Below are 20,607 nucleotides of genomic sequence, written 5' to 3'. Positions count from 1 at the left end.
ATCTGAAGCTGGGAATGTTGACCAGGTTTCTGTATTTCAAATGTGCTACATTGGATGAGGCCAAACAATGTTACTGGCTTATTGAAGAAATACACACAAGCATAAGAATTACCCCAGGAACTGTGTGCAATAGAAACCTCTCAGAGATAGCTCTACACAATGGGAACTGTTTGACCGAGGCCAGATAGCTCTATACAGTGGGAACTGTTTGACCAAGTCACTAGCTTTCCAGCAAGTGAGGGGAAGATATAAAAGAGGGACAATGACAATATGAAGGGGCCTTACTCTTTCTACAACAACTCACCTGAAAAAACGTGTGGAACGCAGACCGAACTGTGGGCAGTGATGGTCCCAGGCTGGAAGGATTTTGAGCCTATATAAGAAAACCTGGGAAAGCCAAGGCAACTGTGCCTTAACAATCTGCCAGCCTGTTTATCACTCAGGGTGCAAATTTGTTAATTTGTATCCTACCTATCTAGTGTGTTAAGCTAAATTTGCAGGTTTTGTTTATTTACTAAGGTAATCTGCTTTGTTCTGTTTGCTATCCCTTTACCCACTTAAAGGCTACCTTCTGTAGTTAATAAACTTAGTTTGTTTATTTTTAAACCCAGAAGAAGAAGTTGTGCACATCTCTCTTCACACTGAGGAAGAGGGCAGATTTTTACGAGCTTGAGCTGTGTAGATTTTTCTATGCAGCGCAAGACAGTATTATTTTGGGTTTATCTCTCAAAAGGAATGTACACGAGTGATGGGGGAGTCCTCTCACACAGAGCTGTGGCTGCAGTGGGGTGTAGCCCTACCCATGTGTGTGTGCTACAAGAGGCCGCCCTTAGTCGTCTCTTTTCCAAATTGAACAGTCCCAGTCTTTTTAATCTCTCCTCCTATAGAAGCTATTTCAGACCCCTATTCATTGTTGTTGCCCTTCTCTGTACTTTTCTAATTTTAATATACCCTTTTTGGAATGAGGCAACCAGAATGGCATGCTAATGCAAAATCATGTGCTGTGATTAATGGCTTACTACACATATTTTATGTCCAGTTAAATATGGTTAAATAAAGTTTATTTTAAAAACTCCTCTAGTGCTTATTGAGAGATTATTAATAATCTGCAGGTGAGGTTGCTTGTCAAGGGCCATGCCATGTAAATCCACTCCTGCTGCTTCAATGGAGAGAATTAACCCATTGTTTCACTGATGCAGATAAAGATAAAAAAATAAGGTAACAGAGTAATGCTGCATTTTTAACATTTGTAAGGACATTAACCCTTTGATATTGCTGCTTATCTCAAATAGGTATTGGAAATCTACCTCTGCTGCATAAACATACCAAAACTGTTTACTGATGTGCAGCATATAGTTTCTACATGCTGCACATGTTTCTAAGGGTCCAATCCCACAGGGTACTGCACATCTCCTGAGAAGGTTTCAGTGTTGTCAACTTCCACCGGAACGCTTGTGGAAGAGTGAATTTAATAGAAGGTGAAGATGCTGAGCTCCTTCATTAAATACAGTGCTTTGGTCTATGGCAGGACTGAGCCAGCTACTATGGGTAGTAAAGTAGGATTAGAATCAACATTGCTCTTATTTCCACTGAATGTATTGCTGTTTTTATGAAGGGAAGGGAGGTTTAGGAAATTATTTCAGCAAAGAAATGTCATATGCTCTTTGAAACACCTTTTGCTGCCTTTGCACAAAATGTTCTATTGGCTGGGATCAGTTCGAACAGAGTTATGATTTGTTTGTTTTTGGTTAGTTTCACTTGTTGAAACTCAAACTTGCTTTTAACAGTGATGAGACTAGTGGCGCTAGAACACTTTTTATAGTGGGGTGCTGTTCCCCCCCCTTTAGCCCTTTCTGTGCCCCCGGCCACCCCCTAGAGCTTGGGCTGGGGACAGGGCCGGGCTCCGGGAGGGGGGGATGCAGACAAGGGTAAGGGGGCTGAGGCTGGGGCCACAGTTTGGAGTGGATGCAGAGCCCCAGGCCACGGGGCCGGCAGCCAGGGACCTGGGTGCAGGACCAGAAGCTGAGACCCTGGGGGCGGGGCTGGGAGCAGAGCCCTGCGTAAAACCTGGAGGTGCCGCTGCACCCCCCTGCACCCTGCGCCTATGGATCAGAATATAATGCTGATTCACCATGCTGCATTACTAGAGTGCAATCTGAGCATTAGCTGCATGCTTACCAGTGTAGTAATAATAATAATTGAGTAAAGTTCAGATGGCCTGTATGTTTTTCTAAAAGACAGCATGATATGGGAAGGAGGGAGGGTAGGCTGGGGGAGAAAGTGCATGAGAGGGATGATGAAGTATCATAAATTGAGAGGAAGGATGGTTAAGGCACTGGATAGGGACTCAGGAGATCTGAGCTCAGACACACACTTCCTGTGTGACCTTAGGTAAATTACTTAATCTCTTTAGGCCTCAGTTCCACATCTGTAAAATGAAAGTAATAATCTGTCCTTTCTTCCATACTTTCTCCAGGCCACCCATTTCGATCTTTAGAGCAGTGGCTCTTAGAATGTGTTTGTACAGCACCTAGCACAATGGAGCCCTAATTTTGTTGGGGGATCTACCCTGATAATAATTAATAAAGGAAACAAATGTAAATGAAAGAGTTGAGAGAGGGCATATTCACCGGCCTCTCAAGCTTCCTGCCTCTGAACTTCTCTCAGCTAATATGAGGAAGTCAGGAACAACCAGCACATCTTTCTCAACATAATACAGCCCACAAAGTCATTGCATTCACCCACAGCATCTTGTAATTCCTGAGAGGTGCTACACTTTGCAGAATAGTAACACCACTTGCATAATGAAAATAGAGAAATGGGTAGCTGGGGTGGAATCAGTAGCTATGAGAAACCTTTAGTGTTCGGGGTTAATGTAAAGGCTTATAAGAAAAATATTCAACCCAGTGTTCCAAAGTAATTTAGTCAATTAATTCTCCTGTCATATCTGTCACACACTAGAAAATGTGGAAGTTAAGATAACATGGAAATCTCTGCTACCCTCAGGCAATGAATGCAATTTTAAGTTATTCAGTTAAATGCATTCCTCTTTTAACAGTTGAGCTTTCCTCACTGGTCACTTGTCTATTTCCATTGGCACATGTTGGATCCACATTAATCAGCTGCTTTACGTGCATTCTGTCAGGCATGTAAGTGGCTATTCAATGCTAGTAATTGTAACTTTTTTAGCTAGTACTGCAAAAGGTTTCTTCACTGCAGTATTTAACACTAAAGTTAGTGGAAACTCGGACTTTCCATTCCATAGGAAATTCTGACATTTTGAAATTTCCTTTTGGCCCAAATCAAACAGTCGAAATTACCATGGAATAAAAATGCTGAACTATTTAGTTTTGGAAACATCAGAATGACCTTATAGTAAAGTTACATGTTGATAAGATCAAAGCATTTAATTTTGACTATTGCTCAGAATGTTATATTGTAAACGTGCAAGTTTAAATGAAACATCAAAATGAAACATTTTGACCTTCTTGAAACAAAACATTTTGCTTGTTTCCCATCAACATTTTTGAATAAATTTATACTGTAATTGTTACTGTGAAACATTTTGATTTTGTCAGATAAGCACATTTCGATGGAAAATTGTTCCACTGGAAATTTTTCAACCTGCTCTTCTTAACTGTTTTATTTTACAGACCAAGAGACCGATTCAGGCCCTTGCCCAGGCCCATTTACACCCCTATAGCATTGTAAAGGAGCAGAATGGCGCGGTAATGGGCCTCCAATGCAGAAGTACAGTGTTTTGGGTTTTTTTGTTGTCCTCCCTACCCTCTTGTAGGACAGAACATTTGACTTAAAATATCATGGAGACCACCACATTGTTGTGCTTTGTGTTCTTATAGGGGGCTATAAATTCTTTGCCGATTTGCTGAAACATAAAAAGCACTACATTGAAACACTAACATTCACAGTAATAGGTGCAGATTTATCAGACTAAAAAGCTACTGTGTAAGCTATTTTCTCTTTCATGCAAATTGACTCTTTCCATATATTTAAATTCTGAGTCCTATTGGTTTACATGTTGTTGGTACTCAAGAAAAAGAAGAAAACATTGAATATATGCAAGTGTCATGTTTTAAGACAACAGCTTAATTTATGATACATTGAAAAGCAACTGATTTACTGACTTGCCCAAAGGAACAGAAGCATATTATATAATGAACAGTGTGAGTACATGGGAGAATATTATAGAACTGCATCAGGGAATAGAATCCAGGTCTCTTGACTCCCACTCACTTGCTTTAAACTCCTGCATAAGTGCTATTACCATTACAGAAGCTGAGGAGGTAGGAGTTCTAGGTTATGAATTATAGGGTATTGACTATCCTCCTGAAGATTTGGTTCTTGTAAACTATATCGAGAGGCTTACTTTAAGAATGTTTTATTTGAAAATCCCTGTCATGCCCTATGGATCTACTGGATATAATCCACCACTGAAAAAGGGGCAGTGGAAACCACTGCAACCCTAAGGTCGCACTAGTTGCCACAGAGCAGCTCTGTGACTTGTAGAGGGAAGGTTCTGTGTCTTAAGCTCCTGTTTCCCCACATGAAAACCCTCAGCTCTGTGCCTGAGTCAGAAATTGTTCCATAAGGAATTAAATATAGTCGTTCACACTCACCTGCAAATGCATCGTACAATTCAAAACCACACCTCTCTGTTGCACTACCTACCTATAACAGAGATGACTGAAAGCCATGATGTGTACTCCAGAAATAAATCAATTCAAATGCCTGTCTAGGCTATTGAAAACTAAATTTTTTTTCGCAAATCCCACAATCTAGACGCTCATTTCTCTGACTGATGACTGTTTAAAGCTGAATTTGCCATTTGACACAGTAACAGAAAGCACAAATTTCATGCTAAATGCAAGTTAATACTTTCAAGCATGTGGTGTCAGATTTTTTTAATCTCCTCCTAGAATGGTTAATCTACAGAAAAAGTCAATACTGTGGAAGAAGAACTGCCTGTATTAAATGGAAAGGTATGAACTGGCTTCTTCTGCATTAGCAGGAAAGAGCAGTTTTTAACTTTTCTCAGCAAAGTTCAAGCTAAACTATTTCAGTTGTTGGCTATTGGAAATGAAAACATTAGGGCCTGATTCTAGGCTGCCTTGCACATTGTGGAGCCATTTACAATTAAGCAAAATGGGTGAAAAATGTCACCATTCTGAATGGGAGTTCTACCACTGACTTCTAGGGGAAGAGTTAGGCCAATGCTGAGCACTTTTGGAAATCCCACCCCAAGTGTTTTGTTTCATTTTTGAACTAACTCTAACAAATGTGTGGTATTGCTATAGGCATAATAAACAACATTACATAAAACCTGAAATTAGAGGTGGTCTTGCAATTTTTGTTTGATAGCATTATCATACTTTTTTGGCCAGAGGAGCAAGGGGAGTTGGTGGGTGCTGAACTCTTAAGCAAATCTATGTCAAAACCTCACACTTTTCTGCCTTTTCCCCACTTTACTTGCCTATAATTGAAATTTTCAGTGGAACTGTATCTCTTGTGCATCAATAGCATTAATTGAATTTTGTGGTGAAAATAACTATATATAGGTACATTGTAGATAATTCCAAAATAATTTTGTATGCTTCTTTGCTACATGATTTGTTCCATACTCCCTGCGTTACAGGATTTAATTCCGGCTCCTTGCAACTGGCCAAGGCCCAGGAGTTCCACCTTTCCCTCCGAGATGCTGCTGAGCACCTAAGAACTCCTGCCCTGTGCAACTCATTCCTGACATTAGCTCAAATGCAAGGTTCCTTGATTTAATCTCGTTTTCTGTCATGTGGAGCCCCCTTTTCCAATCTGGCTGCTCGTCGTAGGTAAGGGTCACGCCTTCCCCGTCTTCAGAATGGCTAGACAGTCGTTCTGCAGAAAAGGACCTAGGGGTTATAGTGGACGAGAAACTGAATATGAGTCAACAGTGAGTCCTTGTTGCCAAGAAGGCTAACGGCATTTTGGGCTGGATAATCAGGGGCATTGCCAGCAGATTGAGGGACGTGTTCATTCCTCATTATTCAAAATTGGTGAGGTCTCATCTGGAATATTGTGTCCAGTTTTGGGCCCCACGTTACAAGGAGGATGTGGAAAAATTGGAAGGAGTCCAGTGGAGGGCAACAAAAATGATTAGGGGATTGAAGAACATGATGTATGCAGAGAAGCTGAGGGAACTGGAATTGTTTAGTCTGCAGAAGAGAAGAATGAGGGGGGCTTTGATAGCTGTTTTCAACTACCTGAAAGGGGGTTCCAAAGAAGATGGCTCTAGACTAGTCTAAAAACCTGTAACCAACCTAGGGTGATCAGACAGCAAGTGTGAAAAAAATCTGGACAGGGGTGAGGTAATAAGAGCCTTTATAAGAAAAAGCCCCCCAAATTGGGACTGTCGCTATAAAATCAGGATAGCTGGTCACCCTAACCACCCCGCCTTCACACACATGGGGCTACTGCACTGGAGTGCCTGGCACTAGCACATGGGGGGGGGCTGAGGCTGGATAAAAGTGATGGAGGAAGCTCGCCCCTGAGTTCGGTGTGGCACAACCCCAGGCTCTGATCAGGTTAGGAGCTGCGGAGACTCGCCCAGGGCACTAGAGGGTCGAGCGAGCCTCCCAAGCGGAACGATGCTGACCCTGAGCCCTGGACCATTCCAAGCTCCGCCCACAGGCAGTGTAGCATGGGATTGAATGGATTTACCTCCCTCCCCCGCTCATGGACTTGTCCCACCGGCCCGCTCCGCGACTCTAACCAATAAGAAGCTACTCTTGGCAGCTCTGCTCGCTGATTGGGGAAACACAGCTGCCAATCAATTCCGGCGGACGAATTGAGCGGCAAAGGTGGGGAATTGTCCCGCCTCTCGTCCCCCAGCTGTTTTCCCTCAGGACTTACACCGGCGCAGGGGCGCGTGGGGAAGATGGCGGCAGTGAGAGACACTGAGGATGAGCGGGGAAGGTAACAGGCCCCGCCGTTAGGGCGCCGCCTGCCGCACCGGCCCGTAGCAAGGGCGGGGCAGCTGTGGGGCGCGGAGGAGTTTTCCCATCCCCAGCCCCGCTGCCTGTCCCTGGGGCGCGGGAGCGCCTGTCACAGCGCGGAGCCTGGCGGCGGAGAGCTTGTCTCGGCGCTGTAGTTAAGCGACCTCCTCGCCCGCCCGCGCGGCCCCGCCGGCCCCGGACTTGGGGGTCATACGGGGGTGGGGAGGCGGCTGACAGCGATGTACTGAGGTCAGCCTAACTCCCAGAGGCACTTCCCGGGCTTGCCTCGCTGGCACCGAAATCGCGGCTGGCTTGTCCCTCACACTCGGGGTGCGGCCGTTTATGGGGTGCGCTGTTTTCTGACGACCTAAGTAGATTTTTACCAGGATCGCGCGGGGCCCCCCCCCCACACACCCTTGAACTCCAGTAGCTCAAGATGTGAACCTCACAATTGATTTGGTGACTCTGATCCCAGTTTCTGGGTGCACGTGCATAGAGGGTTATCCCTGCATACCCCTCCTCTGTGGCACTTGTAACACCAGCCCCTGCCGAGTTAGGGCACTTCAAGCATGTTCCTTCGTGGTGGTAGAGCTCCTTGTATGCCCCCGCCCCCCCCCCCGCCCCCGTCAGTCGTTTAATGTATTTATCCTCACCCCTGTGAGGTCGGGAAGTGTTATCCCCACTTTACAGCTGGAGATCAGCGGTACAGAAAGACTGTGGGTATGTCTGCATTGCAAAGACAAACCCACAGCTGGCCTGTGCCAGCTGACTCGGGCACCTGGGACTGGCAGGGTCCTGGAGCTTGGGCTCCAGTCAGAGCCTGGAAGTTTAAAATGTCATTAAACAGCCCCTTAGCCTGATCACTGAGAGCCAGAGTCAGCTGGCATGGGCCAACCACGGATGTCTGATTGCAGCGCAGACATACCCTGGCCTAAAGGTACATCTATGTTGCAGGTAGAAGTGCAATTTCCAGCTCAGGTAGATATGCATGCACTAGCTTTGAGCAGGCTAACATGCTAAAAATATCAGTGGACTAGCTGCCTCAGTACAAACCTGTCTAAGACTTAGAGCAGCTAGCTTGTACCACCACCTGCACTGTCATGGTGACATTGCTACTTTTAGCAAGCTGGTTTATGTTCATAGAATCATAGAATCATAGAATATCAGGGTTGAAAGGGACCTCGGGAGGTCATCTAGTCCAACGCCCTGCTCAAAGCAGGACCAATCCCCAACTAAATCATCCCAGCCAGGGCTTTGTCAAACCTGACCTTAAAAACCTCTCTCAAATTTCAGATTGAGTTTTCATCTATGCCAGCTGGAAATCACAGCTCTCACTTCAGTGTAGGCATACCCTAAGTGACTTAGAATTATAGGGTTAGAATTATAGGGACTGCAGAGGTCATGTGGTCTTAACCCCCTGCCAAGATGTAGGATTTGTTCTCTAAATCTTATCTAAGACCACATAGAAAGTCTGTGGCAGAGCAGGGACTTGAAGTCACTTTTCCCAATTCCTAGCATCTTAGCCACTGGACTGTCCATGGACCGGGGTTAGTCAGTTAGTTTTTTGTCTATGTCCAAATTTCTTTATCAAGTTATAGTCAAGGTCCAGACTCCAGAGAAGAAAATAATAAACCTATAATGATAAGTAAATAAAAAGATGTGTCCATTCAAAAATGTCTGCCAGTCCCGATTTGACCCACGGTCTGCCCATTGATTACCCCTGGTCTATTGTGTGAACCTTGGTGTAGGGACTCTCTCTTTTCAGGTTAATATCAAAAGTGTACTGATTCACCAGCTTTTTCCATAAGGATAAATGTAGTAAATGCCTGTATTGTAGCAGGTCAAAATATTCACAGAATTTATGTGAAGCATGTAAACAGAATTTTTTTTTAAATTCTAAGTAATGTTTTTTGGGGCAATCAGCTTTAAGTGTCATCCTTTCTTAATACAAGGGAGGAGAGTCTAAAGTAAAACCTTTTTACTTAAAATGTATTTGACTAGTTTGAGCAGTCTGGTTTAAATTATTTAAAATACTTCATAGTATACTAATAAAAGTATTGTAATGTATTTTTGTACAAGAGTAGTAAGTTTTTTGGAATACACTGCACTGCAGTCCTTTGATATTACATATTGACTGAGGCAAGATTGTGTTTGCGAGTAACTTTATGCTTGCAAGTAATCCCATTGACTTCTCAGGTGTGTAAAGTTCCTTGTGGGAGTTTTCAGGATTGGGGCTTTCTTTCTTTTGTACTGTGCTTTATAAGACATCTCCCTAGCTGACAATTAACAAAACATAAGCATCATAAATTAGTCGTCTTAATTCAAGGTGCATTCTTCATGACTGTCAAGATGCCTTGAGATTGTATACATTAAGTGCAATAGAATGTGCCCAATCCTGGTTTTGGTATTTATTTCAATGGCAGTCAGGATCAGGGATATTAACTAATATACCTAACCCTCATGAGGTGGTATTATTCCCATTTTGCATATGGCAAAACTGAAAAAGAGATGTGAAGTACTTGTCCAATGTCAATGACAGAATTGGGAATGGAATCCAATTCTCCTGGCTCCAAGTCTAGTATCCTTTCCACTGAACCATGCTGTCTCCCTCCTAAATGAGACAGAGAGCTTAAGTGACTAGATGAAGATGTCATAGGATAGTTATGGCGGAGCTTGGAAATGAACCCAGATCCCCCAGGTCCCAGTCCAATAGCCTATTCACAGAACTATTCTGCCTTCTAAAGGGGGCTGTCAGATGTGGCAGAACACAGACTCATCTTCCAGTCATGCACCTTTAAGATTTTTCTTTGGTAACTACTATTTCATTAATTGTGTCGAATATGTTGAGCAATATTGTTTCCATAAACACACTGAGCTGGGTGGAGTCTTATCTTAAATTGAGTCAAAAAAGATTTAATTATATAAGTGCACAATCATATGCAATTTAGAATTATCGGGGGGGATGGGAAGTTAATTCCCACTGTATACACTTTTAAATTAATATCTAAGAGGTTTTTTTAAATGCCATAATATAAAAACACACTATGCCAGTGTTATATTTGCTAATGTTGCTCTGTGTATGTAGCTTGTTTATAATATTATATATCTGGTATAATATGTTAATTCAGTTAATGAGAACTGGTTGCTTATATATGAATAAAAAAATCAGTCCATGTTACTTTGGGAATGATGATGATGATGATCAGTAGGTTAGATTCAAAGTAATTGCAGGCTTGTATGGGCACAATATTTAGTTATGTTTGCCAGATAATTTTGAAAAACAGGACATAATATTTTTGTGAGCTCTGGTATTTGTAAACCCTAAATGATAATCTTTCCTATATTCCTAAGTAGTAGGATAACCATTCTGTTCAGTTATGGAGCATTTTTGTTTGGTTTTTTTAGCAGAAGTATAAAAGATAAGGCCAAGATCAGTTTAAGAAAATATGATGTTGGAAACAAATTCTCCCATTTGCCACTATCCAAAGCATCTGTTCTTATGCCTCTAATGGTTAAAGATGGAAAGCTGTATTTGCTATTTACTGTCAGATCAATGAAGGTATGTGAACCATAAGGTCAAAGTCAACTGCATAACATCAAAAGTAAAATGAGAAAGTGTGTTGGAAGATTGTGCTGTGTGAAAAGAAAAAGCAAAGGAAGGAAAGCACTCAACTGATAGTCACATTTACCCATATTCTTATCCAAGTATTAGTCTCTATGTACAAATCTTAATTGTTACTGCATGGTTTTAGAGTCTAGTCTTCACACATGTGCAACCAAAATATCCATACACACACCTTTATTTGCACTTGTAAACAGGTATTGATCATGTAAACAATGATCACTGATATTTACTTTCCAGATACACAACAATAAAGTGGATGTTTCTGTAAAGTCTGATACCAGTTTCCGGGTCAGAATAAAGGGGACTATTGATCAGTTTCCTACAGAATTTAATAAAAAAAAATTTTACCTGTGCAATAAAGATTTTATCAATTTGATTCCTAAGTCTGTATCTAACATTACTTTCCCAGTCTCTTTCTTCACTTCTAGATGTGAGAGAACAAATCTACTTTTCTCTTCATTTTATGCTAGTGGTGTCTCTCTAAAACTATTATTGTTACATATTGTACCTAGGTCTACTGTCCGTACTCTTTGATGAGTAATTTACCTGGCTGCATTTTCTGCTTCTGAGAAAAATGCAGCATCTCTTGAAAGATGCAATAATAATGTTCCTACTTAAAAATCTTGAGACACTGTAATAACTGAGCGGACACAGTGATGGTAAATGAGCTTTTTAACAAAGGCTATGATTGGTTCATAGAACTCTATTATTAAAGTGAAACTTCAAATAAATATAGAGATATTACTTATTCAGAGGTATTTTTCCACTGTTGATTTTGGTTTTTATAATGAATTCTGTACCTTGCATATTTAATTCTTTTGTTTGACCATGCAAAAGTAACCATTTTAGTGACAGAGAGTTCCAAAGAGCTTGTTCAATATCTCTTACATGAGGGAGAGAAGGCAAAAGGCCTTGAAATGTGGATATAAATATTAAAGGAAAGTATACAATATAAAGCATGTATCAGAGGGGTAGCCGTGTTAGTCTGGATCTGTAAAAGCAGCAAAGAGTCCTGTGGCACCTTATAGACTAACGCAAGTTTTGGAGCATGAGCTTTCGTGGGTGAATGCATCCGACGAAGTGGGTATTCACCCACGAAAGCTCATGCTCCAAAACATCTGTTATCTGTAAGGTGCCACAGGAGTCTTTGCTGCTAATATAAAGCATGTGATGATAAAAGTAACTCGTTAATATAAAAATACGTCTTTTGTGTGATGCTGAAAGTGAGGGACCTAGATTGGGTAGATATAGACACCATGTTCAGATGTTGAGAGAGCTTCCTCACACAGCTCTGACTGCATTTCTCTTCTCTCACCTGTAGAGCTCTTGTTCCAGTTATCAGCCTTGTTGATTAAAAGAATCTACAATAAGTTGGAGTAATTTTGTGGACACAAGGATTTAAGGTGAAATCGGAAAACTCATGATACTTAATAATACTCCTTTAATTTCCAGTTGAGAAGATCACCAGGGGAAGTGTGCTTTCCAGGAGGTAAAAGTGAGTCAACAGACAGAGATGAAATAGCCACGGCCCTCCGGGAAGCCAAGGAAGAAGTGGGACTCTATCCAGAGCAGGTGGAAGTCATCTGTAGGCTTGTACCTGGAATTGATAAAGTAAGGTGTGCCCAAAAAAGCCCAAAACAAATCTGAGTATTAGGAAACAAGCTGAAAATTGCATTTCAGTTCTATAAGCTTATCACTGACATTTCAAACCTGAAGCAATGAGTGACCTTTTACTTTGTAACAGGAATGCAGCCAGTATACTTCCTCTGTTTTGGAGATGTTTTTTGAGGTGTAAATCAGTGTTAAGTTTTCAAGCTTCTAGGCTGTAGCTATATCTCTCATGGGAACTATTTTCACATATTGGAGAAAAGATATAAAGTGCTACATTTTCAAAGCAAGTTTTTTTCATATTTTTATTTATAGATAACAATTCTCTTGTATTAATGCTCTAATTTTTGTTTTTGTATTTATATATTAGTCTCCTTACTGTTAGTATTATCCTGCCAGATAAGAAAATGAAAGTAGTATAGGGGTGAGCAAGCTACCCAGCACACAGGATTGCCTGCCGTGGGCCCCGCACTGCTCTCAGAAGTGGCCAGCATCACGTCCCTGCGGCCCACAGGTGGGGGGGCAGAGGGCTCTGTGCATTGCCCTTGCCTCCAGGCACCGTCCCCCGCAGCTCCCATTGACTGGGAACCAGGAACAAAGGCCAATGGGAGTTTCAGGGGAGGTATCTGGAGGCGCGACAAGGGCAGTACACGGTGAGCCCTCCACCCCCAGTCCCACAGAGGCCACAGCGCTTCCTGGAGTGACGCAGGGCTGTGGACAGGGCAGGCATGCAGGGAGCCTGCCCTGGCCCTGGTATGCGCCGCTGCCACCCCGGAGCTGCTTTAGGTAACGGCGCCAGGCGGGAGCCCGAACCCCACCTGCACCCCAACCCCCTGCCCTGAGCTCCCTGCTGCACCCTGCACCCCTGTGCACCCCAGTCCCTTGCCTTGAGCCCTCTGCAACACCCCAACTCCCTGCCCTGAGCCACCTCCTGCAGACCACACCCCTCCTTCACCCCAACCACCTTCCCTGAGCCCCCTCATGCACCCCGCACCCTTCCTCTGCCCCAGTCCCTTGCCCTGAGCCCCTTCCTGCACACCGCACCCTCCTCCCACAATCCGCACTCCCTCCCGCATCCCAGCCGCTGGCCCCAGCCCTGCATACAATTTTCCCACTCAGATGTGGCCCTTGGCCCAAAAAGTTTGCCCACCCCTAAAGCAGTGTCTCCTCGGAGTACAGTGGAAACATGCAGTATCTAATATTTTGAAACTTGAAGTATTCAGGTAAAGGTAGCTTTAAAGCACCAAAATTCATAGAAAGGACAAATCTAGCTGTTGTAACAGTTTTCTTAAGTATTGTCCTGCTAAGTGAATCATTCAGTATATCATTATTCATTAAAATAATTTGAAATATACATATACATTTGAGTATACAAAAATGTTAACTTTTAATGCTCTCTGTTACAGCACTATCTAACTTTTGTAGTGTCTCAGAGCCTGTTTTATTTTGAGAATTCTTAAGGGTGATATAAAATGATGTAATCAATTGGATAAAAATATATTTAGTTACTTGATGGATTTTGGTCTACAAACACCTTTATTTGTCTTATTTGCTCTGTTCCCTTGATATTCAAATACTCTATCCACATTTACATTCGAGTAACTGAGAGCAAGTTGTCATCCTTGTGTTGGGAACAGTGACATTTCCTTGCTGACTCTACAGGTGATGATGGTTGGCATTCATTGTAACAGTATGTGTCAGCTTTTCATATTTATAATCTATATGAATAAGCTCTTTGTGAATGCTTTATAGTTTATCAGTGACCTCTACTGTATGGAATATCAGACTCTCACAGTGTGTGATTGTTGCCCTGTATTGATAGCAGCATGTAGAGACTATAAACACTGATGTGTGTCCCAAATAAGCAAGATGCATACGCACCTGCGTAAATTGAAACACCTAAGTAGTTCCACTGATATCAATGCTAAAAAGTACGTACATGCTTAGGTAGGTAATTGCTGAATTACAGTCTTTGTTTAATCCTGAGCTGATGGTGTCAAATTTGCAGATGAACTGAAGCCCAGCAGTTTCTCTTTGAAGTCTGGTCCTGAAGTTTTTTTGCTGCAGGACGGCTGCGTAAACAAAGACTGTGAATGGCTTGCCAACTGCAAAAGCAGTTTCTCCTCCCTTGGTTTCACACCTCAACTGCTAGAAGAGGGCCTCATTCTCTCTAATTGAACTAACCTTGTTATCTCTAGCCTGCTTCTTGCTTGCATATATATACGTGCCCCTGGAAATTTCCACTACATGCATCTGACGAAGTGGGTATTCACCCATGAAATCTCATGCTCCAATACGTGTGTTAGTCTGTAAGGTGCCACAGGACTCTTTGCTGCTTTTACAGATCCAGACTAACACGGCTACCCCTCCGATGCTGTAGGTAGATTATTTCTAAAACATTTGAAAAATACAGGACTTTCTTTTTAAGTATTTCAAACAAGTTGATGTTTTTTCTTCCTTTCAGGTAGGTTCGTTGGTAACACCAGTTGTAGGATTTATAGAGGACACATTCCAGGCCAGACCTAATCCAGATGAAGTGAGTGATGTGTTTTTGGTGCCACTGGAGTACTTTATTGATCCATTAAAGTACATGACCTTGCCTTATAAAAGAGCGGATGGTGTTGCAAGTCGGCTGCACAGTTTTGTATATGATGACCCTGAGCGTAAAACATCACTTAGGATATGGGGACTCACTGCGCACTTTGCTGTATATCTTGCTCTTGTAGTTTTTGAAAAGAAACCTACATTTGACATTCAGTATGATCTTGACAACTTAATTTCATCCTCTGAGAAGAATTTCATGGAGGAGTATATGTCGCTATATGAGGGAAAAAGCAGCAAACTATGAGCTGTGGGACTGGCACACAGGTGTAAACAGTTGGTTTAAATTGTTTTTCAAGCTTTACTATTTGGTTTTCTGAATCAGAAATTGTCTTGTTTTAATGTCTTCATTGGATTACAAAAAATAAAGTGCTAATAGATTAATCAGCCCTAAATAGACAAATTTCTTGTATTTATTTTACATGTATTTAAAGGTTCATTATATTTTTCATGGTCTTTGTGGTAAAGGCATTGAACTGGGACTCAGAAGACTGAGGTTCAGTTTCAGGCGCTGTCATGAATTTCCTCTGTGACCTCAGATAAGTTACTTACCCTCTGTGCTTCAGTTCCACTCTGTAAAATGTGGAAAAAATTCTTCCCAACCTTTGTCTCTTTGATTTAGAATATAAACAGTTCAGGGCAGCGTGTGTATCATACTGTTTTGTACAGCACCTAGCATGATAGGGCTCTAATATTGATTGGGGTCCCTGGACACTATTGTAATAAGATGGCAGTGCTTGAATAACTTGTTTTTTTGTTTTAGTTTGTGGATATTGGAGCTTGTGCTCAGAATGACATTCCTCAAAACCTAGCAGTGACACTGAAATATTCTCCACAGTGTTCTCTTCTTCTGGAGAGATCGCCCTCTAGGGTTCAGTCGTTTTTTATCTCTACTGAAATAACTAGTAAAGGTTCCAGGTAGTGCCAGATATAGTGCTGCTGGGTTTTGTGATGTTATAGCCTGTCCACTAGCAACTGGGCCGAGACCATCAGTTCATTTCATGTATGCCAGTAAATAGTTGTCAGATGGCTAAAGCTTTTAAAGGCACTATTAATTTAGGCTGGATTTGAACTTGCAGTTTAGAAGTAAATTTATCAATCTTCAGAGCCAGCTGATTTCCTCCAACATGCAGTGAGAGTTGAGGGCATTTAGAATCAAGCCCCCCTGTTTGCTACCATAGTACTAGATTTATGCTGAACAACGTCTTCTAATATACTGGGTGAGCATGTGATGTGGACAGCTGGCCTCTCTCCTGTACTAGAGTGTTTAGTCATGCCCTACTGAACAAAAATTGAGTAAGACCCTAGGTCTCTGCTGTCACGGCTCAGGGCAACTGCACCCGTTTCCCCTCAGTGGTTCAGCAAGGGCATCCGTTCTCAGCTTCCAGCTCCCTAGCCATTGCCTTTCTGATAGAAGGTCTCTACCTTCTGACAGGAGTATTTCCAGACTGCATGGTTCCCTGCCTTCACTGTGTTTCCCAGCCCAGACAGGTTGCGCAAGGATGCTTCCTTGCTTTCTTCCCAGCGATGATAACACAGTGGCTGTCTACAGTTATAAATTACCACTCAGCGCTTCCTAGGGAAGCCTACTTTATTTTTAGGGTAAAAAGCATTAAAGAGAAAACATTAGAAATAATAAAATAACCATATGCATGCTAATAAGTTTACCAGAATTAACCCTAGCCCTAACATGGCTTCTGGTAGGTTCAGTCCTTCCAACTCTACCCTAAGGATTGTGTTCGTCTAGACCATGGGCCCTGTCTATTTACTGGGTCAGGAAGAAGCCCATGAGCCATTTGTCTCTTAGTCCCTGGAGAAACCAGTTTGAATTGGTGTATGCATACCTTTCTGGGGATGGTTTCTTTGGAGATGTTGCAAAAGCTGAGTGAGTTTGTCTAGTCATCCCATGTTCTCCTATTTGCCCTTCCATAGAAGTGTATATAATTCCACAATAACACACACAGTCATCGAGTTAGAAGGGACTGCAAAGATCATCTGGGCTAACCCCCTGCCACGGTGCACGATTTGTTGTGTCTAAATCATCTATGACAGATGGCTAATCCAGTCTCCTTTTGAAAACCTCCAGTAAAGGAGCTTCCACAACCTCCCAAGGCAGTCTTGTTCCATCATCTTACTGTTCTTACAGTTAGGAAGCTTTCCCCTGAGATTTAAACTAAATCTGCTGTGCTGTAGTTTGAACCCATTGCTTCTTGTCCTGCCCTCTGTGGCAAAAGAGAGAAACTTTATCCATCTTTTTTGTGGCAGCCTTTCAAGTATCCGAAGATGGTTATCATACTTCCTCCTTAATTGCCTTGTTTCCAAAGTAAACATACCCAGTTCCTTTTAAATAGATTTAAATCTGAGTCAGGTTCTCAGGTGTTGCAAACCAGTGTAGCTTCATTTAAGTCAATGGAGTCATGTCTGTTTACAACCATTGAGGGTCTGGCCTGTCTTTCTATATCCATCTATCCACAATTTCCAAGGAGTTAAACAAGGTTGCACATTACTCTTACAGTGCTGTAGTATATAAATCATAGTTCAATAGAAAGCACCCTCTCCATGGAGACTTCTCTGTTGAAGGTGAATTTGATAAGAATAAATCATTCTGGTGTGATTAAAGTAGGAGGGCAGTCTGTTTGGTGATGTCTTGAAATATGTTTAATTTAGCTTTGAATCAGAAATCTATCATGTAAATGAAAACTAATGATTGGAGTGGTATCAAAACACATGCAATGTTTGAACATCACCTAAATTTTGTTTATAGTTATATTACAGTAGCATTCACAGGCCCCAGTCAGGATCAGAGACCTGTTAAGCTATATGCTGTACAAATACTTATGAAGACACTCTCTGGCCCCCAAATCTTATAAACTTAAGATTCTGGAGAGCTCTGCACATGGGTTACAAAGGCACAAATGTAGTTTTAGGCATGCTATGTTGTACTTGGCAGCTACTCAGCCTGCACCCAAATTTTTGTAAACCCTAAATATTTTATTTGCCTATTAAACATTAAAGTTCTTCTCTTTGTTAAGCAGGATAAACAGCTGGCTCACATTTTCTTATTGAACTTCCTTGTGATTCCTGATGCTATGTTGCATTTGGCGATCATGCTGGTATACAGAGATGTTTTAGTCACCATGGAGCACTGTCGATCAGATCTACAGCTGATGTAAATCAGCACAGCTCCACTGCTGTCAAGGGTTCTTTCCCTATTTTCTTTTCCCCATCAAAAAAGAGGCACAACAAGTTCCAGTTTCATTCAAAGCATGAAACCTTCTTTGTTCCAAGGCCTAAGGTATTTCTGTGCCTCTCTGGGAGAATCATCAAATAAATGCCAGCTACTTTAGGAGAAGTGTGACATGGGCTGGATTTGAACCAGTAACCTTCTTATCCCATTGTCCAATCCCCTGAGTTATCCTATCTTCCCTCTTGAAAAATCTTTTTTGAGTATTCTTCTAACATTTAACCTCATTTGTGTGCTTTTTAAAGCAGGAAAAAATATTGAACATTAAATATTTTCCTTTAATAAAAAAAAAGAAAGATGCATACACCTAACTGGAGGTATGCCACTCTTACTCCCTGTGCATGCTCTCTGTGTTACTCTTACATGGTGAAGCACTGGGATCCAGATTCAAGAAAGCAATCCTATTCAAAACAAAAGCATATAAGCATGTGCTTAAAATTAAGCACTGCTTAAGTCCCATTGAAGCCATTGGCACTGAAGCACACCTGCTTTCCTGAGTCAGGAACTAGATAGGTACTCTGTAGCATCATAAAGTTTTTCCCTGTCTCATAAACCACAAAGTAGATGTGCTTCCAGATCTAACAGGAGTGAAATTCATCTCAGTGCAGCTGTTCTGCCCAAGGTCCTGTGCACCAAGGGAGGCCCACTTAGACCCCATGTTAAAATTTAAATAAGGCATTCAGCAGAATGTGGGCCTTCTGCACTGGCATACATTTCACAGAGAGGAAGCTCCTGCTTCCAAGAAGTTAATAGCAAAACTAATAGGAAGAGACCCCTTGGATCTAAAGTGTTCTAAGTCTCTTTTGATGGTACAGTCCAGTGCAGTCTATAGATGAGCTAGTAACATCCCAATATATAACGAGTTTGTTTGACCTTTCATTTCTGTCTTTTTATGTGCCCAACTCTTCTTGGATCTGTTTGCTATTGTTAAGTCTATAACAGTAATTTTTTTTGACAGATAAATGTACAGTAGCTGAAATTTGGAAAACATGAAAATGGATATTCTGAATTCAATAAAAGGCCATTTGTGACAAGTGATAGCAGAGTGAATGTTGTCTCACTTCTTTGTGGCACTTAACCCTCCCCCTGGAGTATCCATAACAGCTTTCTGCTTAGTAATTTTCCTTTTTTTTCTTTTTTGTCCATCCTTTCTCCTCAGTATTTTGACTTTTATAGAGAAATATTACATTCACTGTGTGAAGCTTGCTGTCAACTAAGGCTTTTTTCTAGCTGTGACCTAAACATCAATTCAGCTCCACTCTCCAAAGGTTCATAATCCCCAAAGTAATAGACGCAGCCACATACTCAGTACTGTAGGTTGCTGTGTATGTATTCTCCAATACATACCTAATAGTCCAGGCCAAATTTTCAGCCAGCCTCAAGCTAGCTTTTACATTTGAGTGTGCGAGATCTGCACAAACACCAAATTTCATATGGCAGAAGGCACAAGTTGTACAGTTGTCTCATTTTAACACTCATGCCCCTAAGGGTGCACATGTGTTAGATTTCTGAGGGCAGACTAGTAAGTGCATTAATTTGCACCCACCTTGTGTGTCTGATATCCTGGGACTAACACGGCTACACCAACACTTCAAACAACAATGGAAGATACTTAATTTGCCAGTGTAATTTACTATTATTTATTAAACTAGCACCCAGAGGCCCATGCTGAGATAGGATCCCATTCTACTTGGCAGTGTACAAACACATAGAGAAAATCTGGGCTGAAAACAGCTTACAGTCTAAATGGAAAAGAAGACAAAATGTGGGAGAAGTGAAGTATTAGTCTCATTTCTCAGATGGGAAATTGAGAGAGAGAGAGAAAGAGGTTGAATGGCTTGCCCAAGGCTTTGCAGGAAGCCTCTGGCAGAACTACAAATTAAACCCAGATTTTTTGACTCATAGTTCAGTGTATTAACCACAATGTCCTTTCCTTAAAGGGGCAAACTTAGAGGCCACTCATGACAGGGACCTATAAATCCATAATTTGTATGTTTAAAGAAAATTCAGACAATGATTAAAGAAGAGTCAAGAGTCAAATCCTCCTGCAAACCAAAAGGCATTGAGTCTGTTAAGCAACTTGATCCCTTCTGATGGTTCCCGGATTTTGCGTGAGTTCCAGGATCTGCAGAATCCAGCTACAAGATTGAGGGCCTTTGACCTTGCTTACAGGCTTCATGATCAGGCACCACTACATTAGCATTATTTAAGATCATATTGTGAATGCCTTATTCATCCTGGTGAGCAGTTATTTAAAGTCCACAAGAACTGTTGGGACTTTCTGAAAATCAGGCCACTTATTTAGGTGCCAAAGTTGAGTTTAAGAGTCTAAACTCTTGTTTTTAAAAAAAATCTTGGCATTGTGTGTATCTGATCCCGGTCCTGCTCTCACTGAAGTTTGGCTGTTGACTTCAGTGGAAAGAGGGGCAGGGCCTGTATTTGTATACACATAAAACTATTGGAGGAAAACATTTTCCTAGGATGAGTCCTAGTACTACATGTCAGATAATTTTTACAGGCATATTAGAATCCCTTGAACT

General features: G+C 41.7%; 1 protein-coding gene across 4 annotated transcripts; it reads left to right on the top strand.

The window, feature by feature from the left end:
* The first annotated feature begins 6,904 nt into the window (after positions 1-6,904).
* On the top strand, positions 6,905-19,105 carry NUDT7 (nudix hydrolase 7). 4 transcript variants are annotated; one of them, XM_050922890.1, is made up of 5 exons: positions 6,912-6,969; positions 9,734-9,799; positions 10,395-10,548; positions 12,067-12,225; positions 14,687-19,105. In XM_050922890.1, exons 1-5 carry the CDS (start codon positions 6,932-6,934, stop codon positions 15,068-15,070), a joined length of 801 nt encoding a protein of 266 aa, XP_050778847.1. In that variant the 5' UTR covers positions 6,912-6,931; the 3' UTR covers positions 15,071-19,105. The 4 variants fall into 4 exon arrangements, with proteins under 4 accessions (XP_050778849.1, XP_050778850.1, XP_050778847.1 ...); XM_050922892.1 differs by lacking the exon at positions 9,734-9,799 and having other exon boundaries at positions 6,905-6,969; XM_050922893.1 differs by lacking the exon at positions 9,734-9,799 and having other exon boundaries at positions 6,908-6,969; positions 10,398-10,548.
* The last annotated feature ends 1,502 nt before the right edge of the window (positions 19,106-20,607 follow it).

Source organism: Gopherus flavomarginatus, chromosome 14, assembly GCF_025201925.1.
Source record: "Gopherus flavomarginatus isolate rGopFla2 chromosome 14, rGopFla2.mat.asm, whole genome shotgun sequence".
NCBI classification, from domain to species: Eukaryota; Metazoa; Chordata; order Testudines; family Testudinidae; genus Gopherus; species Gopherus flavomarginatus.
This window is presented reverse-complemented; position numbering and strand designations above follow the sequence as displayed.

Excerpts from the sequence above, each read along its gene's own strand:
- NUDT7 (XM_050922890.1), top strand. The coding sequence starts at position 6,932 with ATGGCGGCAGTGAGAGACACTGAGGATGAGCGGGGAAG. Across the intron at positions 6,970-9,733 it reads ACTGAGGATGAGCGGGGAAG|GGGGCTGTCAGATGTGGCAG; the intron begins GTAACAGGCCCC and ends TGCCTTCTAAAG. Across the intron at positions 10,549-12,066 it reads TTACTGTCAGATCAATGAAG|TTGAGAAGATCACCAGGGGA; the intron begins GTATGTGAACCA and ends TTTAATTTCCAG.